Source organism: Oncorhynchus kisutch, linkage group LG13, assembly GCF_002021735.2.
Source record: "Oncorhynchus kisutch isolate 150728-3 linkage group LG13, Okis_V2, whole genome shotgun sequence".
NCBI lineage: Eukaryota > Metazoa > Chordata > Actinopteri > Salmoniformes > Salmonidae > Oncorhynchus > Oncorhynchus kisutch.
Genome location: NC_034186.2, coordinates 65,360,217 through 65,383,464, shown reverse-complemented (window position 1 = coordinate 65,383,464; position 23,248 = coordinate 65,360,217). Strand labels below are relative to the sequence as shown.

The 23,248-nt window shown below is 42.4% G+C and overlaps 1 protein-coding gene across 1 annotated transcript in view; it reads right to left on the bottom strand.

Annotated features, from left to right (window-relative positions):
* Positions 1 to 23,248, bottom strand: part of LOC109901881 (zinc finger protein ZFPM2) — a 147,319-nt gene that overhangs the window by 51,546 nt on the left and 72,525 nt on the right. Inside the window, exon 5 of the mRNA XM_031786956.1 lies at positions 5,385 to 5,496. Coding sequence (XP_031642816.1) covers positions 5,385 to 5,496 — 112 coding nt within the window. The remainder of the gene's footprint in view (positions 1 to 5,384; positions 5,497 to 23,248) is intronic.

Sequence of the window (23,248 nt, the reverse complement as noted above, 5' to 3'; positions counted from 1 at the left end):
TGGTGTTGCTGGGGGAGGCCAGCCGCCCGCCAGTCTGCCTCCACCAACAGTGAGGGAACAATGCACATAAAAGGCATTCGGAGGAGTCTGGGCTGACGTCTTTCACTGTCTCTGCTGAATGAAGCAAGAACAAACGTGTGTGTGTTGTGTGTGTGTGTGTCTCTGTGCGTGTGTGTTTGTGTGTGCGTGCGTGCGTGTGTGTGTGTGCATTTCGGTCTGTGTGCTTACGCATGATGTGTAGGATGCTAAGTCTTCTCACATTCTATATAATGAAGTCTGCTGTCCTTAACACCCCCCTCCCTACCATCACCAGCCTCCAGTTCAGTCTTACAGTACAATACTCTACCCCTGCCTGCCACAGTGACATAGTCAGTAAATATTACACTACAGCCACGGTACAGTCTGAGCACTCCGCTCCCTCCCATCACCAGCCTCCAGTCCAGTCTTGCAGTACAATACTCTACCACTGCCTGCCACAGTCAGTTAATATTACACTACAGCCACGGTACAGTCTGAGCACTCCGCTCACTCCAGCCTGACCGTGCGGTTATCGCCTGGCTCAGTGCAATCAATTATTGTTGCCGCGGAATCATTAATAATTTCTTAATGAAAACGATTCTGTTGATCTCTGTTGTATTTTAATTAAACATAATTACTCTGCTGCTCTGAGCTGTGGTGGGGCCTCCTTTAGGGTACAATTTTGTTTTAATACACTGATAATACAATTTTGACATTGTGTCAGTTGTTTAGTTATTATTCAGTCACACTATTTCCCCATGTTCCCAGATAACAGATAATAACCTCAGCACCTCCTATTTGCCTCAGTCGTTTTAAAGGGGAGGGTTGAAATGAACAATTCAATCTGAACTGTTACAGTACTCTCTCTCCTCTCCCGCAGTCCCATACAGATTTGACGATATATTTCCCCCTTTCTAAACCAAGCATGTTCTTATTCTGAATTCTCCCTATTTTGTTTTGGACAGAATATTTAAAAAATCAGATCCAATTTCAAAAGTACTGTGGAAAGGCAGTTAAGGTTTCAGTTGATGAGAAATGAATCTAAAAATATCTAGCCATGTCCCACCAGTTCACCTCCGAGGTCTCTGGCTAAGAGCGTGTGAACAACGGACGAGTGAGAAAAGGGATCTGATGGCGAGGACTTAGTGAACATGAAGTAACAGAAAGACACAGCAGTGAGTTACAGTCTAATTCTACACCGTATGGGCTTATGCAAAACGCCCTAGTACATTGGTCAATTTCCGCTCCAACAATGGCCGACTTTCTCCAGAGACATATTGGACATGCTGTATCTGAATGTGGTCTGCTTAAGAGGCTTACGTTAGAAAAACTCAGGTGACCTTAGAATAATAGGACATAATATCAAGACAGAGCCCAGCTGAGTTTCTAAGGGCTCAGATAGCAGGTGATAATGGTTGAGCACAATAGGAGAGCTCTGAATACAGCCATAGTGACTTTACTGTCATACTGGTAATGATGATATACATTTCATGTAATGTGTGGACAGTAGGTACCAAGAAATCTGACGAACTGTAAAACATGCAGAATGATTGGTGGATTCAATGTCCGGTCTTGGAGGCCTACATTATGTTTAGTTATTCTCTCTGTAAAAGGCAAAAAATAAGAATAAATAAATTCAAAGCAGTGTTATATGATGGCGGTAGTGTATTTCCTGACATTGTGGATAGGAGTGACCCTGAAATTATATTTCTATATATTGTCCCATTTCTTCTTTCTGTTTCTTTTTGTTTTAATTACTGAACGCCGCTCTTTTGATTCAATAGTGGAATAATGAAAACACCCAAAAAATGAGGCAATTAAATAATACGCATTCCTTTCTAAATTAATAAAACACTTCCATATTGTTCATCAAATGTACCAATTCTCCACTGATATCCTCCCTCTCTGACTTGCTCTCCCTCTTTCCCTGTCCCTGTCGCTCCCTCACTATCTCTCGACCAATTCTCCACCAATTCCCTCCCTCCCTCCCTCTGCGTTACTGTAACGTGTAATTACTCCACAGACTCGCTGCCTGTTTCTAGAAAACGTCAGTGGTTCAAAGAAACTATCCATGTGTGGCGCAGAGCATTGTGGAGGTTCCAGGTGGATTTCTCGATAATGAGTTGGTGCAGCAGTCAGGTTGAGAGTTTTAGTAATGGCTGACTGCTGTGCTCTGTGCTGAGGCACTACAGTATACTGGCTGTCTGCATGGGAGGCTAATGTAAAACAAACAGCACTGCATGCTTACTGTTTCTGGTGCTACTGATAGAAAGACAGCCTGGTAAAAACAGATAGGTTTATTCCACTTTTTATATGATCACGTCTTCAAGGGGGAATTGGTAGACATTCTTTATTTTAAAGTAATATATATTTAACACAAACTATGGCCATATGACACATAGACATAATAACCTACAGTATATAGCCGTAGTTGATAGGGTAAACTCTCAGTAGACATGTTAGTTTAGAAATGTCTCATTATACAGTGTGTTGTTGGTCAATATCAACAACACAAAATGATAGAGACAGTGAGTGGCAGATCATTAAAAAAGGGACATTTAGTAGAACCAGGACACAGGACAGAATGAAACAACATCCCATGTCTAATAGTAGATATGTGGTAACCGTGGTAGTGTGTTTTCTGCTGGACGCCCGGGGCAGCCCAATGGGGATTCCACCAAACTCACATAGTTCCTGTTCACAGTGAACTAGCATGTATTATACATTACACACTGTTGGACTGCATCAGTCCATTGGGAATCATTTCTCTCTTTTTCTCTGTCCCATAGAATGTCAATGTTTGAAGATCGTGAACATTCAGTGGTAGCCATAGCACACTGACAATAGATTTTACTTTCAGATCATCAACAATAAACTACGATATGGGAGGGTGAAACACAGTGCCAACTCTAGTTGAGGCACTCCTCAAGAAAGCCAAGATGATTGGAACACGAGCCAAGTAGCCATATTCAGTGAGAACCAATGAACATGCAGTATATTGAGATGTTCACTGATTACCATAAGTCAACTGCCTTTCTTAGCGCAAAACAGACAAACAGACAAACAGCAACACTTGGGGAGAGATGTAAACACTGAGGCCCTATGGCTCTGTGTGTCTGTGTGTCTGCTTCATGCAGAGAGGGAGTCATCACTGAGTCATTCTGTACTGTCTGGTGTCTACGTGGGGCCATAGAAATACAATAACTAGAATGATTCTCTCTGGGGCCATAGAAATAGAATAAGTAAATAGATGTTGTACAATGACAACAGATATTCTCTCTGGGGCCATAGCAATACAATAACTAAATAGATTCTATACAATAACTAGACAAATTCTGTCTGGGGCCACATACATAGAATAACTAGAGAGATTCTGTCTGGGGCCCCATACATAGAATAACTAGACAGATTCTGTCTGGGGCCACATACATACAATGACTAGACAGAGTCTGTCTGGGGCCCCATACATAGAATAACTAGATGGATTCTGTCTGGGGCCACATACATAGAAACTAGACAGATTCTGTCTGGGGCCCCATACATAGAAACTAGACAGATTATGTCTGGGGCCACATACATAGAATAACTAGACAGATTTTGTCTTGGGCCACATACATAGAATAACTAGACAGATTCTGTCTGGGGCCCCATACATAGAAACTAGACAGATTCTGTCTGGGGCCACACACATACAATAACTAGACAGAGTCTGTCTGGGGCCACATACATAGAATAACTAGACAGATTCTGGCTGGGGCCCCATACATAGAAACTAGACAGATTCTGTCTGGGGCCACACACATACAATAACTAGACAGAGTCTGTCTGGGGCCATAGAAATAGAAAAACTAGATGGATGCTGATTCTGTCTCGGCCTACAGATTTAGAGCTGCAATTATTGTCTCAAAATGACTACACACAGTAAGGTGACAAATATTAGACAATTATTTCCAAATTGAAATTAATTCTATTTTTCTGCATTTTATCCCTCTGTATCGTCTATTATGGCTTGGCAGGCGTGTGATTGTGGAGAAAGGTTTAGCAGCTCTATACTAATACAACACAAACGGCTCTCACTGGGGGACTCCTCTTTTTGGTCTGACTTTCACATCACTTCCTTTTCTAATTGAATAAGGGTCAACTAGATGCTATGAACAAGGGGATATGAAGGACAATGCTACAGAGGTGATCACAGATCCATAACGTCCGTCTGTGTGAGATGATGGCAGTACTGCAACTACATCTGGGATGGCTTCTATAATGACTATGAAGACGGCGAGGGGAAATGACAGACTTAACAAAACGAGACCAAATCCTGTTATTACTCCCTTTTTGTTTCATATATTCAGTCTCCTGGCAAAAAGATTAGGAGATGTTTAAAGAAGTGCATAATCTCCTTTAACAGCTTATCATAAACTTTAATGATTTGGTGATAAAGAGCACAAAGTTAAGTAGCCGGTTAAGAGGATAACTCCCCAGTGCAGTCTAGTGATTAGTAGATGAGAATTGGGAGACCGAAAGAAAATCCGGGCTGCAAATCCCAGTTCCCGCTCTGATTCACTTTGAGGGGAAGAAACTCCATTTCAGCTCCTTCGTGAGTCTAGTCACAGGGTAATCATTTTGAAAACGGAATAAATAGAAACCACTTCTTGCATCCCTTTTGAATTCAAACATCTTTATTTACTTATTTATGTGCCTGTGTGTCTCTGGATACACCCGTCAAGACCCAATTATGGGCTGCAGCAGCCAGTCAGCAGCACAGTGCTTTCATAAAGACTGAAGTCTGAAGACGCTACTGTCAGTGTGCCGTATTAGCATTTTACAATCAGTAACCTTAAGCCCAATCATGAACTATGGATGGGCAGCCATTTTGAGCTTGCCTAATAAGGGCATTCTAGCTGTATCAGACAGCAACTAAATCCCTCATTTTTATTTCACTGTGATTCGAGACTAACAACCTCTACGGTCACACCCAGTAACCCCACATTACATAAAAAGAGAGATATGCCATTAGCAAATTTCAGATTATCGTCTACATAATAATTTTGGGGAATTGTGATTTGTGAACAGAGAGGAATTCACTCTGTGTACAAAAAGCGAAGGAATATATTTACCTTGTGAAATCGAAAACCTCTGACTTTGTGTCTTGTATGTTGTTTTCCCACTCCTAATCAAGACTTTTGAGTTGATACACTAAATGACTTCAGAGGGATGTAAAAAAAGATATATATTTGAGTGAAAGACAACGAGACAGACATACAGCAGAACTTAAGTGGGGGAATTGTCTGTCAGACTGTGTGTTTGGCTGCTGTGGTGTTGCTAGGGAGATAACAGACTGTATACAACAGTCTGGAGATTGAGCTTACCTTTGCTGTACACCACACAGTTATTTTTGTTGTCTTCTGCTCCTTGCCAAGTCACATCCAGCAGCCACCTGGGGCCCGCGCTGAGCACCACCGGTACACAGCTCTTCATCTTCTGGACAGGGACAGATAACAAACACTAATCATTTGCTTATTTTGGTGATTAAACAAACAATAATTAATAATAGCCACCAAGTTATGCTTCCTCTTCTTCTCTGCAAGACATAAACAGGGTCATTCTATAAGCTAGTAGGTCCTCTTCTTCTCCCCGCAATGAGAACATTTGGGAATTGAGATGGTCTGGGGGGGGGGGGGGCTGGAGTACTGGGAGAGAGGGAGGGGGGCATACAGTGCTGCTAACGCCTGGTCCCTATGATCCCAATGATACAGTATCAGATCTCCAAGATTAAGAAGATCTCGGATGCCCAGAATGCCGATGACTTTTAGAGTGAAGGAGGCGAGTGTTCAGGAGTGAACTTTAGGCACATTGTGCTGCGCTATCGCTGGGATCTCACTATTTCCTGAAACAGCCAGGGAAGAATTTAAAGAATCAGTATCTATTTCAAAGGGCGATTGAGGCTACGTCTTATAATATGCCGGCAAATTATTCTGAATGTGTAACATCATTTTTCTTCTGGGCTCAGGTCAAGTGTTGGTGCTTTAAGTTATTTGTATGGAAGGAAAACAGGGAGATAGATACTGTGGCCCCAGCTAAATGTATTCACAACCAGACATGGAGAGGGGTCGGTCAGATTGTAAAGGCCTTTCTATTTATTTTCATATGATTTTCTATTCTATTTTATTTTTTAAATGGCTTTTTTTTTTTTTTTTACAAAGGGTAATGAAAGCCAAGAGTACATCTTCAGTGCTCATGGAGAGGGTAGAAGCATCTTTCTTGGGCAGCCGTTACAGTAGCCTATTGCTAGCAGGCAAAATGTCAGTATTTCAAGGCCATTACTTTTTTAACCCCCAGGCCCTCCTTCATTAGGGTGTTACAGAAATAGTTTAGCTCAGAGAAAATGGTCTGGGGTGCCATCTCTTCTCGACACTTCATTTATTTTTCCATTTGAAACAGGCTGCCATGAGACACCATCCATCTGCCTAATGCAACAGAAAAGCACAAGTCGTCACTATGTGTTTCAGATATTTCTTTGGAAAGGCAGCAACAACCAACCCTTCAAGGATAAATGCAATGGCCACTTTCACACGTTAAAGGTCTGAATTGGCACAGATACACACGAAAGATTGATTTATTACGCATGCAGGTGAAGGAGTGTTTAGACACACACACACACACATAAATATTTTGTTAGTAGTGACTGAGGATTAGAGGGCTCTCTCTCTTTCTGAGAAAACAGAAATACTGTCGGCTACATTCAATAACTAAAGTGCAGACAGCATATGGGCTCTGATCTCAGTCAGTCTGTCACACAAATGAAACAATACACACAAATGAAAAGAAAACCTAAACTCTAGTTCTTACATAGCAGCTCGAAGCAATGGTGGACTTGTGCCAGTCAGACGGATCAAACACCTAGTGAACAGCACATTGTGTCTGTTGATTTTCTCATTCCTTAATATTTAGGTATCTTATCCCACCCTGGCAGAGGAACAGAGAGAGACCTCCGTCATTTAAGCCGTCCTCTATTTCACATCTCAAATTAGCCTGACAATAAAGTCGTATATCTTCAGCGAACCTGTAAATCTTACAACCCTGTCAAAAGGAGCAAAGGAGACGGATCTGATTGTTGCTACGACGACTATCTAAAATGAGAATCGGATTAACCCTTTGTCAGATCTCCAGACTGGGAGCCATCTCTCTGATTTAGCTGTGTGAGGCTTCTACTTCCCCTCTTCCTGTCTGTCTAGTCTCTAAGGCCTTCTGGGAATTCACTATATTACACTGCCTCTCACCAGGGAAAGACTAATAATAATAATATATGGGTATAGTTTTCAACATTAGAAATACTGTAAGAAAGAAAACATATTTACTGGATTATATTTCCTTTATTATTGTATTTGAATTTGAATTATTTACATGTGATTTCTTAATAAAACAATTCATTGTCAAAATCATCATAACATAATTTATTCATAAAACTAAACATAACCAATTGTAAATTAATAAATTAACTGAATACATTTATCAAAATAATGGTCAATTTATCATATAGCTGTATTTTTTATTTAGCTGAAATTTAAATGAGCCATTCATATAAATGTACTACTCGAAATAATGACTATGCTGGGGCTCTGAAGTATTTCAGACAAAGGAATGCAGAGAAGCTGTATTCTGGGTATAACACACAATGATGTCACCAAGGGGAGGAGCATTTTAGCCTTAAATGAACACCCTCTTCCTATACAGTAAACACAGTACATTTGTCGTCAAAGCTTCAGACAAAAAAAGAGTGGAGTAAGAGGGATGTATACAAAATAAAAACATACCCCTTTCTCTAACTACCAATCACAACTAAGGAATGTGACATACAACAGTGACTCTGTCCTGTTCCACTTCCTCATGAATAAATGTATTCAGAGCAGCAAATAATACTGACCCCTATTGGATATTACAACATCAACACCACCGGCTTGAAAATCCAAAGCCAGATACAATACGGTTTCATTCAGACTAATATTAAGACTAGCTATTCTACAGTGTCTACGGATCAGAGGACTCCGCATTTTATTGACAGTGATTAAGAGAGTGTTTCACCATTCACAGAAATTAAAATAGGTGGATGTATTAATTCAATCAGAATTAAACAATGGTCCTGTTTAAATTTGAAAATGTATGAATTAACTCGGTCCCTAAATGTTTTTTCTTCAATAAAATAAAACAGGGACATTTGAAGTAGCTACAGTAAATTAGATGGAAAATAAATGTGACAAAATGTGTCACTTTATAAAGTAATGTCATGGATAAGTGTTGAAAACCATCCACCCTTCCTCCTCATGGTGTGTTGTGGTTTATCCACCCTGTTCCCTCACTCCAGTGGTTTCAATACTCTCCCAGGTTTTTTTCCTGAGCCCTGTTACCGTTCAACCAACGTGTAAAAGATACAGTTACCAAAACAGTGTAGTCAGCGAGGAAGTGATTACAAAATGATGCTCCAAAGTCGCTATAAAATGAAAATCAATATTTCCACAAGTTGCTGCAACATAAAAGATAACCTTCATTGATTTTTCTAGACTTAGGCCTCTGTGATAAAATCTAATATAAATTTTCAGCCACACGGATTTGGATCAGAGCGAAGAGCAGGGGCTGTGCGATAAGTTCCATTGCACATCTCTCATAGTTGGATTTTTTCCTCCTTCCTTCCAAAGGCAGAGCCCTAGCTATTTATAATTGGCACTGTGTGAGGAAAAGCTTCTATCAGGAATCTGTTCTAATTTTTATTACTGAGAAGCTAAAGCCTGTTCCAGATAATTTGGAATTTTCAGGGGAATTGTGATGGAGTTGATGGCAGCGCCGGACTGACTCCAGAAAGGAGCTAACCTGTAATAGCCTCTGTGGCTGGGCTGATTAAATGTTGCCATAGATGAAAGACCTGCCATCACCGCAATAAATTAACCAATCACACAAATCCCAAGTCGCTACTAATCCCTCCTTGATACCATGATCCTCAGATCAGCTGAAGGAGGTGAGGAAGAAAGTGGCTTGTGACACTCAGCTTCCTCCTAACTCACTGGTTTCCTGTGTAAACAAGCTAATGATATCACCACTGACCATTTCACCACCACTGGGCAACTCTTAACCCGCTTCACGGTCAGGCCAGGGGAAATCGATATCAATCCTTGGTGGGAATGATTCTTTCCTCATCTTTTTCCCTTCGTTTTTTTTCTACCAAGGTCACAAATGTAGTACTGTATCAGTCCTGATCCCCAACTGTAGAGAAATCAAACCCAGTTTTAGTCTGAGCATCTTTACAGTACTTTCTACTTGTTGTTTTGCTTAAAAGGTCCACTGTATATCCAGTAACCATGGATATTAAAAACACATACAGTATGAAAGACTAAATGTGTTCTTAATCATAATACAAATGCAAATATTTATTTATAGCATTTTACTTCGAAAATACAAATTTCTTTTTTTTTTTTTTCAATAATATTTATTCCGTTTCTTAAATGAAACTAGTCCTTAAGTCCAGTATAAAAAAAAAAAAATTCTTCAGTGAAAAACACTGTAAATAGTAGAAGAAGCAGCAGGTTCCTTTCCTTCAGTTCATCTCTCTGTGTTTTTCACTCCCACACACAGCGCTTGGCCCAAGCGTTCATATTTTTAACAACATGCCACTAATAGTTTTGATGTGTCATGTCCATATAAGGGGTTGGCCCTTTATATGAAAAAAGAAGGGCAGAAAAGCTTATGGATGTGTTATGTCAGGTTTCTATATGATATGTTACTGCGGTGGAGGTATATAGGGATAAAGGATTTGCACCTGTTTACAGCATACTACAGCACACACCTTGATAACGTCCATTGCAATTAGTTGTTCACCACGATGAAACAAATTGCATGTGGTCAACTGGAAATTTCATTAGAGGAGATTTTCCTCTAGCCCTCGTTATCTCATTCCCGTATTAATATTTCTTTAGCCTCAAGGACGGATGACTTGCCAGGGTCTTTCTGTCAAATAAATGGCCAAAACACTTTCTCTTTCAATCCATCTCCAAGTTTCTATGCATGTATAGAAAGCTTATATTCAGAATATGGATATTTATGTATATTTTCCTTTAATTTAACCCTAAAAAAAGATGATTATCTGTCAACATCCCAAATGAACTGGGAAATGCTTCCAATGCATCCATTTCTCAGGTCTCATTTCAAGCCATTCTCTCCATCTTTTAACGGTAGTATAGTTACATCTGCCCAAATAAAAATATACAGTACCTTCATGTAGCTTTCTTTCTCTCTCTCTCCCTACAGCAGCATCTGCTATTGGGAGACTAAATAACAGAAATATGCAAAAATTCGACACTAATTCCCTTTAGAGATAGATCTTGGCTGCTGCCCTGTCATAAATCAGAGCATTTCGATATGAAATGAGGCAAGCTGCTCTAATCATTTCTGCATTTCAAATTGGATCACTGGCTCAATCGCTTGGCTTTTAAACTGCTTGCCTAAGAGCAAATGTGAGGTGGGAGATAATTCGGCAGAAATCTTCTCCCTCCCTGCGCTCGCTCTGTGCTGCAGTTAGTTTACTGCTTGAGTGCAAAAGAATGCTTTTTTCTTTTCTACCACCCCCCTTCCCCACATCTTTCTCTTTTCAACTTTGTTAAATTGACTTTTCCTTTTAAATCGATTAAATTGAGAGTCACTGCTGTTCCTGCAATCTTTAAAAGGACACCAATCACTCTGCCTTTAGTTGTTGTTGCTATAATGGCAGCTACCCATTGCTGTGCCTTTAGTTTGTAGATCATGGCAGCCATGGGAAATATACATACAGTATTTTATCATTTAAGTGACATCCTATCTGTTCTTACTTATTTGAATGTATCTATCTGTTCCTGATTGTAACCACATATGGACAATAAGTGACCGTGGGTCTTAAATACCACATTGAGTGTATGTTGATTGATCATTACAATACGACATACCTAAAGCCACATATGGAGTAAGACAGGGAGGCAGAGAAAGACAGTCAGAAAAAAGGAGTGAGTGAGGGAAAGCAATGAGTTTCAAGCATCTTCCAATTCTCCCAAACCTCCAGGCAGTAAGAGCTGCTCCAACTCCAAACTCATCCAGTGTAGTGAAAGATCTACCAGTCCTCCAGACAAGTCCTCTCTCTGTCTCTGTCTCTGTCTCTGTCTCTGTCTCTCTCTCTCCCTCTCTCTCTCTCTCTCTAATATCTTATGATCATCTCCTCCTTAATGCAACAGACAAACTATGGGCCTTTGACATGTTCTGGTCTATTGTCCCTGTTCGCCAACCAGTTGTTTGGCTGAAGTGGACGTTTCATTCAAATTCATGTTAATCCATGAACTGCAAGTTGCAGATACAGAATATAATGTGTAGCCTATGTATCATTTTTTGAAGTAGGGAAGAAAGAAAGAGAAAGTAGAATTTGTAATGCACGCTTCACTACTTAATAATGACTAGGAGGTACACATCCTGTACATGCACGTCTTCCTACTGTTTGGCTTCGGTCAGAGAAATAACATTGAACGCCTCAGTTCTCGCTATTTGAATTCAATTGGGGACTTGTTTGATCTTTGCATGTAACTTAGGGCTCGGCTCCTGGAGCCATGAGAAACTATGTGAGCACATAATAGAGAAGCGACAGCCAGCGATGTGTTCACCTGTATGGTACATTACTGTTCCCCCAGGGTCACTGAACCAGCCAGGTGGCTCATACTCCGGACAGCTCCACTTTAAACACACAGGAATAAACACACGGAGGGGCCATTCTTCAAAGACGACATGAAGAGACAAAGTCTATCAGCCATTAAGGTCACAAGCTATCCCTCCACACATAAACACAGACCTAGGAGCAGTCATAAGTCAGTGAAGACAAACAATCACATTCAAGGCAAGATGATGCTTGAATAAAGCCCGGATAAACCTCAATGCCCCTTTAAGGTACAGCCTTGGATTTTAATACGTTCCTTTGAACTCTTATTCCTTCTCTGTGAAGTCAGAAATCACGATGCAATAAAAAAAAGCATCTATGTGGCATTATATTTAAGGAAGCTGTTTTGCACAACCCTCTTGGCCATCCCCGAACCGCGGAAAAATCCTTACCTACTGATATTTGCATAATCATTTGATTGTATACCTATGACACAGAAACAGTTTGATTCTCGCGTGCACTTTAGAGAAACGGGGGTCTTAATAAATCCCCTTTAAAGACCGGCCATATTTACACTGAGGTAGGTAAATAAGATAAAGATGGTGAACTTGCCCCCACTAAATGTATTAGACGTGAACTCCCTTATCACAGTCTCAGCACACGGACTGTTAAAAGATGGGGTTCCAGGACGGGAAATGGTCTTTGTTACCCAATTAGTTTCCTGACGACCCTGTGTTGTAATATTCCTGTTTTGACAGCTTCATAAACACACACACACACAAACACACATTCACACAGACACATACAAACACCCACACACACTGCTATGTGCTGGACCACCAGGCCTGTGAAGCCGACACTGTCCAGGCCTCCTCTCCTCTGGTCTTATCTGGGTTCTTTATCTCAAAGCCTCCGCTGATACAAGACCCATGTGACCACCGACAAAATCAGCATTCTTCACGGAATACTTTCATTTTCTGCTGTTCATCCATCTGGAGTCATTTGACAGGGTTTTGTCTTTGTGCTTTGGTGGCCCCCGAGCCAGGCTAGCAAGGCTGGCGGGCTGGAGTACTGGGGGGCTGGAGGCCGGCAGCAGGGACTCGCCTTCGCTGGAGGAGGTGAAGCAAGCAAAGCCTCCACTGTGTTCCTCGACTCCTCCACCAGCGCAACCAAGAGCAAAGAGAACGCAGCAGCCCAGCCTAACCCCACGTAGAGACTTAGTCTGCGTCCTAACTGGCACCCTAATCATTCCCTATATAGTGCAATACTTTTCACTAGGGCCCATGTAGTGCACTATATAGGGAATAAAGTGCAATTTCAGAGTGGGTCTTAGAGTGGCCTGGTTTACGTGTGGGGAGATGTGATGTGGTGGCAGCATGCTATAAATAATGGATGTCATCAGTGGCATGGCATCAAAGGGTCCTGAAAACATCAAGCAGCCTACATGTTATGATGCTTTCTTAAAGATATCTTACTTAGGCATTTTTGCTTTATTCAGACAGATTAGAAACGGCGGGGAAGACAGATTAAGAGGAGACAAAGTGGGAAGACGGGGATTGAACCCCGGTCTCCAGGGTTGTATACATGTACCTACTGTAGACCAGCAGACCATCGGGCCTGCACGGAATGATGCATTCTAGTGGGATGAGCAACATATTTGTCTAGGACTGAAAGTTCTCCACAATACTGATAACATAATGATAAGGATGATGAAGCACTGTAACATATGTTTTAGGTCATTATAGACGAGACAGAGTGTGTGTGTGTATGTGTGTGTGTGTGTGTGTTGACCGCTGAAGGGAATGATGGTCAGTACTCTAAAACTTTAACCAGCACCATAAATAACTTTAGTCCCCACTGTAATGTACAATACTATCAGGAGTTTGCAAATGGAAACAATCAAGGATTATCTGGAGCACTTCTCAGGGAAGTTGTTTCAACATATCACAAGTAGTGCCATGACAGAGACAGATGGCAAAGCAGCTGGCACCACTCGACTTCTTTTCACTTTTCTGCTTTCCCTCCAACTGCAATGGAGGTCTGTTGTGTATGTTAATGGATATCTACTCTTTCGTTTGACATAGACGCTCACATTGACTTTTCTAAGTTACACACTATGACTTTTCTCAAAGGTTTAAGAATGTCAATGAATGTTTCCGCTAGATTGGGTACTTGTTGGGTTATGATGTGTTGTAGACACAGTGTACCTCGCTTCAAATGATTTAGATCAAGTTAAAATTTCACACATTTCCTTCTTTTACAGTATGCAATATATCTTGCCGAATTAATCAAATGGTCCTGAATGTTCATGTTTATAGCAGGTGTCGAATTATGTTTATCGAGGATTATGTTTATTGTTATGTTTATGTTTATTGAGGAGCATAAGCATTCTACACTTCTGTACTTAATGTTATATACAGACTGCACAAAACATTAAGAACACCTTCCTAATATTGAGTTGCACCCCCTATTGCCCTCAGAACATCCTCAATTTGTCGACACTACAAGGTGTCGAAAGCGTTGCACAGGGATACTGGCCCATGTTGACTCCAGTGCTTGAAACAGTTGTGTCAAGGTGGCTGGATGTCATTTGGGTGGTGGATCATTCTTGATACACACTGGAAACTGTTGAGCATGAAAAATCCAGCAGCGTTGCAGTTCTTGACACACTCAAACCGGTGCGCCTGGCAACTACTACCATACCCCGTTCAAAGGCACTTAAATGTTCTGTCTTGTCCATTCACATTCTGAATTGCACACACACACAATCCATGTCTATATTGTCTCAAGGCTTAAAAATCCTTCTTTAACCTGTCTCCTCCCCTTCATCTACACTGATTGAAGTAGATTTAACAAGTGAAGTAGATTTAACACCTGGTCAGTTTATGCCATGGAAAGAGCTGTTCCTAATGTTTTGTACACTCAGTGTATGTTCTCTCTCTCTCTCAATTGGCATATCTATTTGAAGCCCCAACTCAACATAAAAAGCGTCTGTTCTCACTGTAACATTTAGTGTACAGATCCATTCCCTGTATGTATAGTGAGATTGAGTAAACTATGTAGCCATCACAGCAGGGCTGCAAGGCACAAAGCAAGTCAGTGAATTCTGCCTTCCTTATCTGGGGACCAGCCATATCTGTTTGTGGTGATGTAAGGACAGGAGAATGTCAGGTTCACTTGTAGATCAAGTCAACCATGCATTATCTCAAACAGTGGAGCTCAGCCCCAACAGCCCCAACCCCAGTAGCACTGAGCAGCACTGAGCCCTTCACAGCTAATACACCACGGCATGGCGGCATGGCCACAGGATGGATCCCAGCAGAGCACAGAGAGAGGAGCCATAGAAAGGAGCTTAGAAAGACACCAACAATGGCCCCGGGGCCTGGGCACCCCCCTCTGACACAGGTCATAACCCTAGTCTCCATTCGACTCACAAGTATGCCTAACCAAGCGTTGTTGTCAGATCTTTGTCATCGAGCTGATGGTTTAGACTGAGAGAGGGATGAATTCAGAGGAATATGTGTTTTCTTTATCAAAATAATGCGGTATAACATGAACTCTTTAATGTGTGTGCTGGTCAATAACAGTGTTGATAGAAATGTGGGGCGCAGTGAATGTCAGAGAGACCGCCAGATAATTACCATTTTACCCATCTGAAGAGACCCCAGTCTTAATATTGGTTTAAGCCCAAGAAATAATTGATGCATGCAATCACAAATTGGTTCCCAGCCTAAAATTTGGGGCCATTATTTCATTAGATGGAGCCACATTCTTTGTGCCAAAATTATTTGTGTGTCCAACATAGAAATTCAAATCCGGTTAGTGCAGATAATTGTCTGGTTTTACCAACCACATCCAAGAGGGTATTACTTTCAGACAGAAAGGATAGGTCGACTTTATATACAAAATACAAGAAATCAAATACATTGTTGTTTTTTGGTTACTTCTTAGTGTGCTGTATGGTGCTGTGGCAGTCAGTGTGTTGCCAGTAAGCAGTAGCAGAGAGGTGGTGTACTGTAACTACTATCTCATGGGGTGTCTTCTTGCATATGCAATTGGATGTTGTACTGTAAATAATTGCCTGGGCATGTGCCAGTGTGATGATGATGATGATGATTTGTGTGCTTGCATGTGTGTTCATGCCTACGTGTGAGTGTGTGTATGCGTTTGTGTGCACGCGAGTACATGTGTGTGGGCGCACACCCGCATGCGCGCGGACGTCTGTGTGCGCGTCTGCCCCATCCGTACTCCACTCTCAAGTCCCACTGATTCTCCTTTCCAGCCATGTTGAATCCTCTTTCCTTATCAGGCAAGCCCAGGCCTGCATCAGGCTCTCCTTGCTATGACAGAGGCTACAACAATAGGCCTGCGATACCGCTGCTTAGCGCTGCGTTTCGAAGGGGAAACCTGCCACGGGCGCAGATTAACAACAACACACACACACACAAAAAATAGATTGCAGCCTCCAAAACAAAACATTTTTCAGAATGCCTTCTCTTGATTAATGAAGCAATGACAAGAAGAAAAATATAATTTCGGAGCAGAAAAATCCGCGCCACCACTTGTTCAAGTTTAGGGGGTAGCTAACAATAAACATATTGACGGGAGAGGGTGGGAACCGGGAGGAGATAAATGTCTGAGTGATGGCTTGAATAATTTTTGGGTGCTTTTTTTGGAGCATGGACGGCAGGACCTCATTTCTCACCCTGTTCTAAATGACACTATAAAAACCCTCCTGGGCCTGACAGACACCACCTCTCTCCCAGGTGCAAATTAGGACAGTATCTTGTCATTTTCCTTTTTGTCTCCACTCTCTAGGTAAGACTCTCTGTTCACAACCAAAAGTCTACTCTTCTCAGAAAACACACATAATACTACATACGATAAAGAATACTGTAGCCTCAATCACTTGGTTGCAGTATATAATACACATATTTCTCACAAAATCCATGACAGAAATGTAGATTGAAACTAAAACAATGTCTTAATATCTTAATGTGAACACACATTATTGTTAAGAACATGACACAGGATTTGTCTCTGCCCTTTGCTTCACATGCGACAACATTTCCACTGCCAGCTGCTTCCCCAATGTGGCTTCCTGTCTCTCCACTCAGAAACACATCACATCGGAGCAAATATTACAGACAATATAGCCTACAATATACAAAAACATTGTCTCTTTCCTTCTGATATATAACGAACAACAATAACAAATGTAGTGTTCCCAGGATATGACCAATAATGATATAAATTCACCTGCCTCCTGTTGTAGAAACATACCATGTTTTCTGTCTGTTTTAGGGGTTGCCCTCAATACGTACACTGTCCTAAATATCTTTGTATCAATACCGACTGAGGGCTAAAGTAAAAAGATCAGCAGTCACTGAACCCAGGCCTTACAATAGACCTTTATAATGAGCATGATGAGCATAGAGCAGGAGGCTCCAGCCTCAGTAACACGCATCTAGAACAGACAGGCCTCCAAATCCACAGCTTATTATTAGCCTGAATCAATTATCAACACCTAGAGACAGAACCCAGCTAACCACAACACTGGGGCCTACTCTGGCCCAGCCGTGGGCCTTTTTTCACATCCTGTCCCGCTTTGTGTAATTACTACTTTTAAGACACCTGCTACTCAATAGCTTCGACACAGACATGTCATTAAGCCCTCGATTGCAGACATTTATGTCTCAGTGTCACTATTCATTTGGGTTAATTTGGGAGTGTTGGCTGGTTGGGCCGTGCGTGTCTGGGCTGGGCTGGCTGAATGTGCTTGTCGCTCACCTGGTTGTGTGGCGGGGCTGGCTGGTGTAATTGGAGCTTAATAGTCTGATTGATCAGGGGAAGAAGTGAGAGAAGTGAAGGATGAGGCTGAGCGCTGGCAGCTCCATCAGTCAGAGAGGAGAAACTTGCCCAACCCTGGGAAGAACAGAACACAACCAAACAGGGTACTGACAAGCTGGGGTTGCAGCTTTGGGCAGCTCACTTTCTATTTCTGTCTGGGCTCTCGCTCAATGATTTCTCTCTCTCTCTCTCTCTCTCTCTCTCTCTCTCTCTCTCTGGTCTCTCTCTCTGGGCCCTCTCCCTTCCCCTCTCTCTCTCTGGGCCCTCGGCCTTTCTCTCTGGGCCCTCTCCCTCTCTCTCTCTCTCTCTCTCTCTCTCACACTCTCTCTTTGCCCTCTGCCTCTCCCTCTCTCTCTATGTGACCTCTCCCTCTCTCTCTCTTCTCTCCCTTCACACACTATACAATTATCCAACCCAAGGCAATTACTTTGTTTACACTTCAGTCCCTGAGTCCTTCTGGGATAAATTACTTTAATGAAAGAACATTATATTTCTATGGTTGATACAATGCACTGAGAACCTGAATTCAGTTCAACGTATTCCGTGATTGACGTACCACTTATTTTTCTTTCTTTGAAGACAATATACATATATACATGAGGAAAAAGGGACGGACATTTAGACCTAGTGTGATCATCTAACACCGATAAAGCATGAAGTACAACTTTGGTTGGAGTGTCTAACCAGAGGTGTATGTGCCTGTTAACAGGTTCCTGTAGCAGCAGCAGCAACAAACTCAGCACCCCTGCGACCTGGGGCTGCTGCCACGGCCTTCCATCAGCTGTGAAATCTGCTTTCCTCTTTGATAAAGGCTGGAGATGTGACCCTATCTCTGTCCTACAGATGTCTAGATTACCTGTCATGCTCTTCCCCACAAGTTTTACTCTCTTTCCTCTTTACTCTCTTTCCTCTTGTCTGCTAGTCCTGCTGGACAACTGTAATGCACCACTGTTCTCCCCCAGTCCTGCTGGACAACTGTAATGCACCACTGTTCTCCCCCAGTCCTGCTGGACAACTGTAATGCACCACTGTTCTCCCCCAGTCCTGCTGGACAACTGTAATGCACCACTGTTCTCCCCCAGCATCGTCTATCACTCCCTAGCCATAGAGACCCACAGTAGACCCATAGGAAACCCATAGAGAGCCACAGTAGACCCATAGAGAGCCACAGTAAACCCACAGTAGACCCATAGAGACCCACAGTAGACCCATAGAGACCCACAGTAGACCCATAGAGACCCACAGTAGAACCATAGATACCCACAGTAGACCCATAGAGACCCACAGTAGACCCATAGAGACCCACAGTAGACCCATAGGAAACCCATAGAGAGCCACAGTAGACCCATAGAGAGCCACAGTAGACCCATAGAGAGCCACAGTAGACCCATAGAGAGCCACAGTAGACCCATAGAGACCCACAGTAGACCCATAGAGAGCCACAGTAAACCCACAGTAGACCCATAGAGAGCCACAGTAGACCCATAGAGAGCCACAGTAAACCCACAGTAGACCCATAGAGAGCCACAGTAGACCCATAGAGAGCCACAGTAAACCCACAGTAGACCCATAGAGACCCACAGTAGACCCATAGAGACCCACAGTAGACCCACTGAGATCCACAGTATCCCCATAGAGACCCACATTAGACCCATAGAGAACCACAGAAGACCCACAGTAAACCCATAGAGACCACAGTAGACCCATAGAGAGCCACAGTAGACGCATAGAGACCCACAGCAGAGCCACAGTAAACCCACTGAGATCCACAGTATACCCATAGAGAGCCACATTAGACCCATAGAGAACCACAGAAGACCCACAGTAAACCCATAGAGACCCACAGTAGACCCATAGAGAGCCACAGCGGAGCCACAGTAGACCCACTGAGATCCACAGTATACCCATAGAGACCCGCAGTAGACGCATAGAGAGCCAGAGACCCACAGCAGACACACTGAGACTGATAGAGAACCACTGTAGACCCATAGAGAGCCACAGTAGACCCATAGAGATCACAGTAGACCCACAGAGACCCACAGTAGACACATAGAGAGCCACAGTAGACCCATGGAGAGTCACAACAGACCCACAGTACACCTATAGAGACTAGAGATCGACCGATTAATCGGAATGGACGATTAATTAGGGCCGATGTCAAGTTTTCATAACAATCGGAAATCGGTAATTTTGGATGCTGATTTTGCCGATTTTTTATTTTTTTATTACACCTTTATTTAATCTTTATTTAACTAGGCAAGTCAGTTAAGAACACATTCTTATTTTCAATGACGGCCTAGGAACAGTGGGTTAACTGCCTTGTTCAGGGGCAGAACGACAGATTTTTACCTTGTCAGCTGAGGGATTCAATCTTGCAACCTTACGGTTAACTCGTTCAACGCTCTAACCACCTGCCTCACGAGGAGCCCGCCTGTTACGCAAATACAGTGAATACGCGAATACAGCTCCAACGTGTACCTAACCATAAACATCAATGCCTTTCTTAAAATCAATACACAGAAGTATATATTTTTATTTTGCAGGAAATATTACCCAGGTGAAATTGTGTCACTTCTCTTGCGACCCACAGTAGACCCCTAGAGACCCACAGTAGACCCATAGAGACCCACAGTAGACCCATAGAGAGCCAAAGTACACCTATAGAGACCTACAGAGACCCACATCAGACCCACAGTAGAGCCATAGAGAGCCACAGAAGACCCACAGTACACCCATAGAGACCCACAGTAGACTTACCGAGACCCATATCAGACCCACAGTAGACCCATAGAGAGCCACAGAAGACCCACAGTAGACCCATAGAGACCCGCAGCAGACCCATAGAGACACACATTAGACCCACAGTAGACCCACTGAGAGCCACAGCAGACCCACTGTACACCCATAGAGACCCACAGTAGACTTACCGAGAGCCACAGTAGATGGGACCGCCTGGTCCCTCTGGCTGCTGCCTCTGTCTAGCTCTGGGGACCAGCACTACAGACTCACCACCTCTCACCAGACTATGGAATGGATGTGGTTGGATAACCCAAGCTGACATGATGTCGTGGTAAAAATAAAAGGTAGGTAGCTCTCTTTTATATCAGTGTTCAGCTAGAACTGCAAACTGTACTGTTAGGGGATCGGAAAAACCCTGATCTGGAAATGTTGAATATATGCATAATTATTTGACTACATGTACTGTACATATGAGTGAAAATAGCTGTAAGTTGTAGGGCCGGCATGATACCAGTATCGCTATACTCGTAAGTACCATGGTAAGAAAACAAAACAAGAAAACAGCCCTAATGTTAGAAACAGACACCATTAAAAAAAAAATTTAACTAGGCAAGTCAGTTAAGAACAAATTCTTATTTTCAATGAAGGCTTAGGAACACTGGGTTAACTGCCTGTTTAGGGGCAGAACAACAGATTTTTACCTTGTTAGCTCATGGATTTGATCTAGCAACCTTTCTGTTACCAGTCCAACACTCTAAACACTAGGCTACCTGCCACCCCATTATGCTGTCATCCAGAGTCACATTGATTTATTTTCAGCTATAACACACAACATTTTACACAGCAGGAGTTAGGTCTGCTTTGTGTTTACATTTTTGCCATGGAAAAAAATATTGCGATACTGATATCGTCCCGGCCCTAGTTAGTTTACTCCAATCAGGGGAGGGGTGGTAGTGTAAAACAAAACATTTATAGAACCATACATTTATCCTCAATATTAAAGCTGATCTAGCTTTGTTCAACCCCCCCCCCCCCCCCCCAAAAAGTCAACTCTGACCACCGTTACTCGTGAATAAAGTAACACCAAAGAATTTTCTTGCAATAAATGGGTAAAAACTTGCTCAAAATGTAAAAAAAGGTGCATAAACTGTGTTTATCCTCCACTACACCACTGGTGATGAGAAACCCTGCCTGAGACCTGAAGAATCGCATTAGCTCCTCCATCTTGAATCCTAGGCTTTAGCTCAGCTAGCTAACACAGTTTGCATGCAGTTACCACTCGTCCCCTCTGACTCCTGAACACTACGCTCCTCATTGGTGTAATCATCAGACTCACATGACACACCTGCCAGCCCTGACAATCTCTGCTACTACTAAGACAGACAGCACCACAAGTGCAAGCTTTATGGAATAATCCCAATGAATCTCTGCATCTTGGGACTTTTTCAAGTGGTGAGACCGCATGACTTACAGTATTAGCTAAGTTTGAATGTATGCTACAACCATGGAAGACGCCTTGATCTAGATACAGAAGTCTGCGAGTGACGTGTTTGAAAGACCCTTTTTGATTCCATCGAGGGCATATCAATATCACACAAGAAGGTCACGTGTTTCCAGCTTGGATTTCAAAGTGTGAGAGAGAAAGACAGGTGACGTTAATGCCTTAGAGCTGCCATGCCATTGGGTAATTCATTCACCTCTGTGGTTTCACAATCTAACACAGAGAGAAGAGATTTAATAGTCCCTAGAGGTCATACTTCATGAGAATGACTGAGAGCCCCTCTTGGGTGAATGAAGTAGAGACCCATGAAACAATCAGGGTTTATTTCTGCCTTCAAATGCTTTATACTGCCTTCCTGACCCTGTAAAGGAACACGAGGCTGGTCTGACATGCATCAAAACTACCCAGCTTTCTCTTTTCTTTCTCCCTCACATTGCTCTTTTCTCTTAGTCCCTATTTTATTTTACCTCGTAAGGCTTTCTCTGGTTGGGTGAGACATTAGAGCTGGTTTCTGTCTTTAAATGGCAGTATATCGTTAAGACGCAGAATACAACTCAGTCCCTTTCCTCCCTCAGTAGAAAACAAGAGCTAAAATGCCTTTCTGTGGAAGTTGCCAATGGGGTTTTTACACTACTACTGTATATATACAAGCAAAACTGCTTAATGACCAGGTGGTTGGTAAATTAAGCCGTGCAGTGCAAGATGAGTCCCTGATGGAAATAGCAGAGAATTTATTGCCAGCTTTCTTGTTTATCTATAGGTTTGGCGAATATGAAGTATGTTCGTATCACAGTAAAACAGGCAGCTCAATAAAACCAAAATACGTTACTCGAGTTCAGCTAGGCTTTAATGATGTATTGTGTGAAGTTGCTAACAGCCAGCAGCTCATTTGAGAGATGACTGAGACTACGAGAAGAGAGAGGAGAGGAGAGCAAGCAGCGAAGCATTGCATATGTACCCATGAGAATAGACACAGAAAGGAGAGATCCTTAAAGGCAATATGCCAGAGAGCTCTTCCTCTCCCTTTAATTGAGAGAAGATGTTCAGTTCTTTGTAACCCCTCCACAAGCCATTACAGGTGAAGCCTAGCACCTGGCTCAGTTAGACGCCTGAAGATAGGAGGATCTCAGGGAAGGATTCAGGCGAAGGCAGAGGGCTGTAACTAACAATCTAGAACATTACAATATTGTCCAACAGCTCAGTCTCTTAGAAAGTGAGCAGTTTAAAATGTAGTTAGTTCATCACGCAGCGTTCCTATATCTTAACTTCATGTTTAGGAAGTATACAAATGTAGGAAACCTTTAGTACAAATACTCTGATAACTGCATCTCAACCATATGAGGATGCATTTGACACTACTTGTTCACTCTGAGGGCAATAGACTGTCACATTGGCTACCCACCTTTCATGTAAATTCATGCAAAAATGGAAGAGAACTATATTTGCATGTCATGCACAGTAGTGGCTTGAGGTGTTCATCCTTA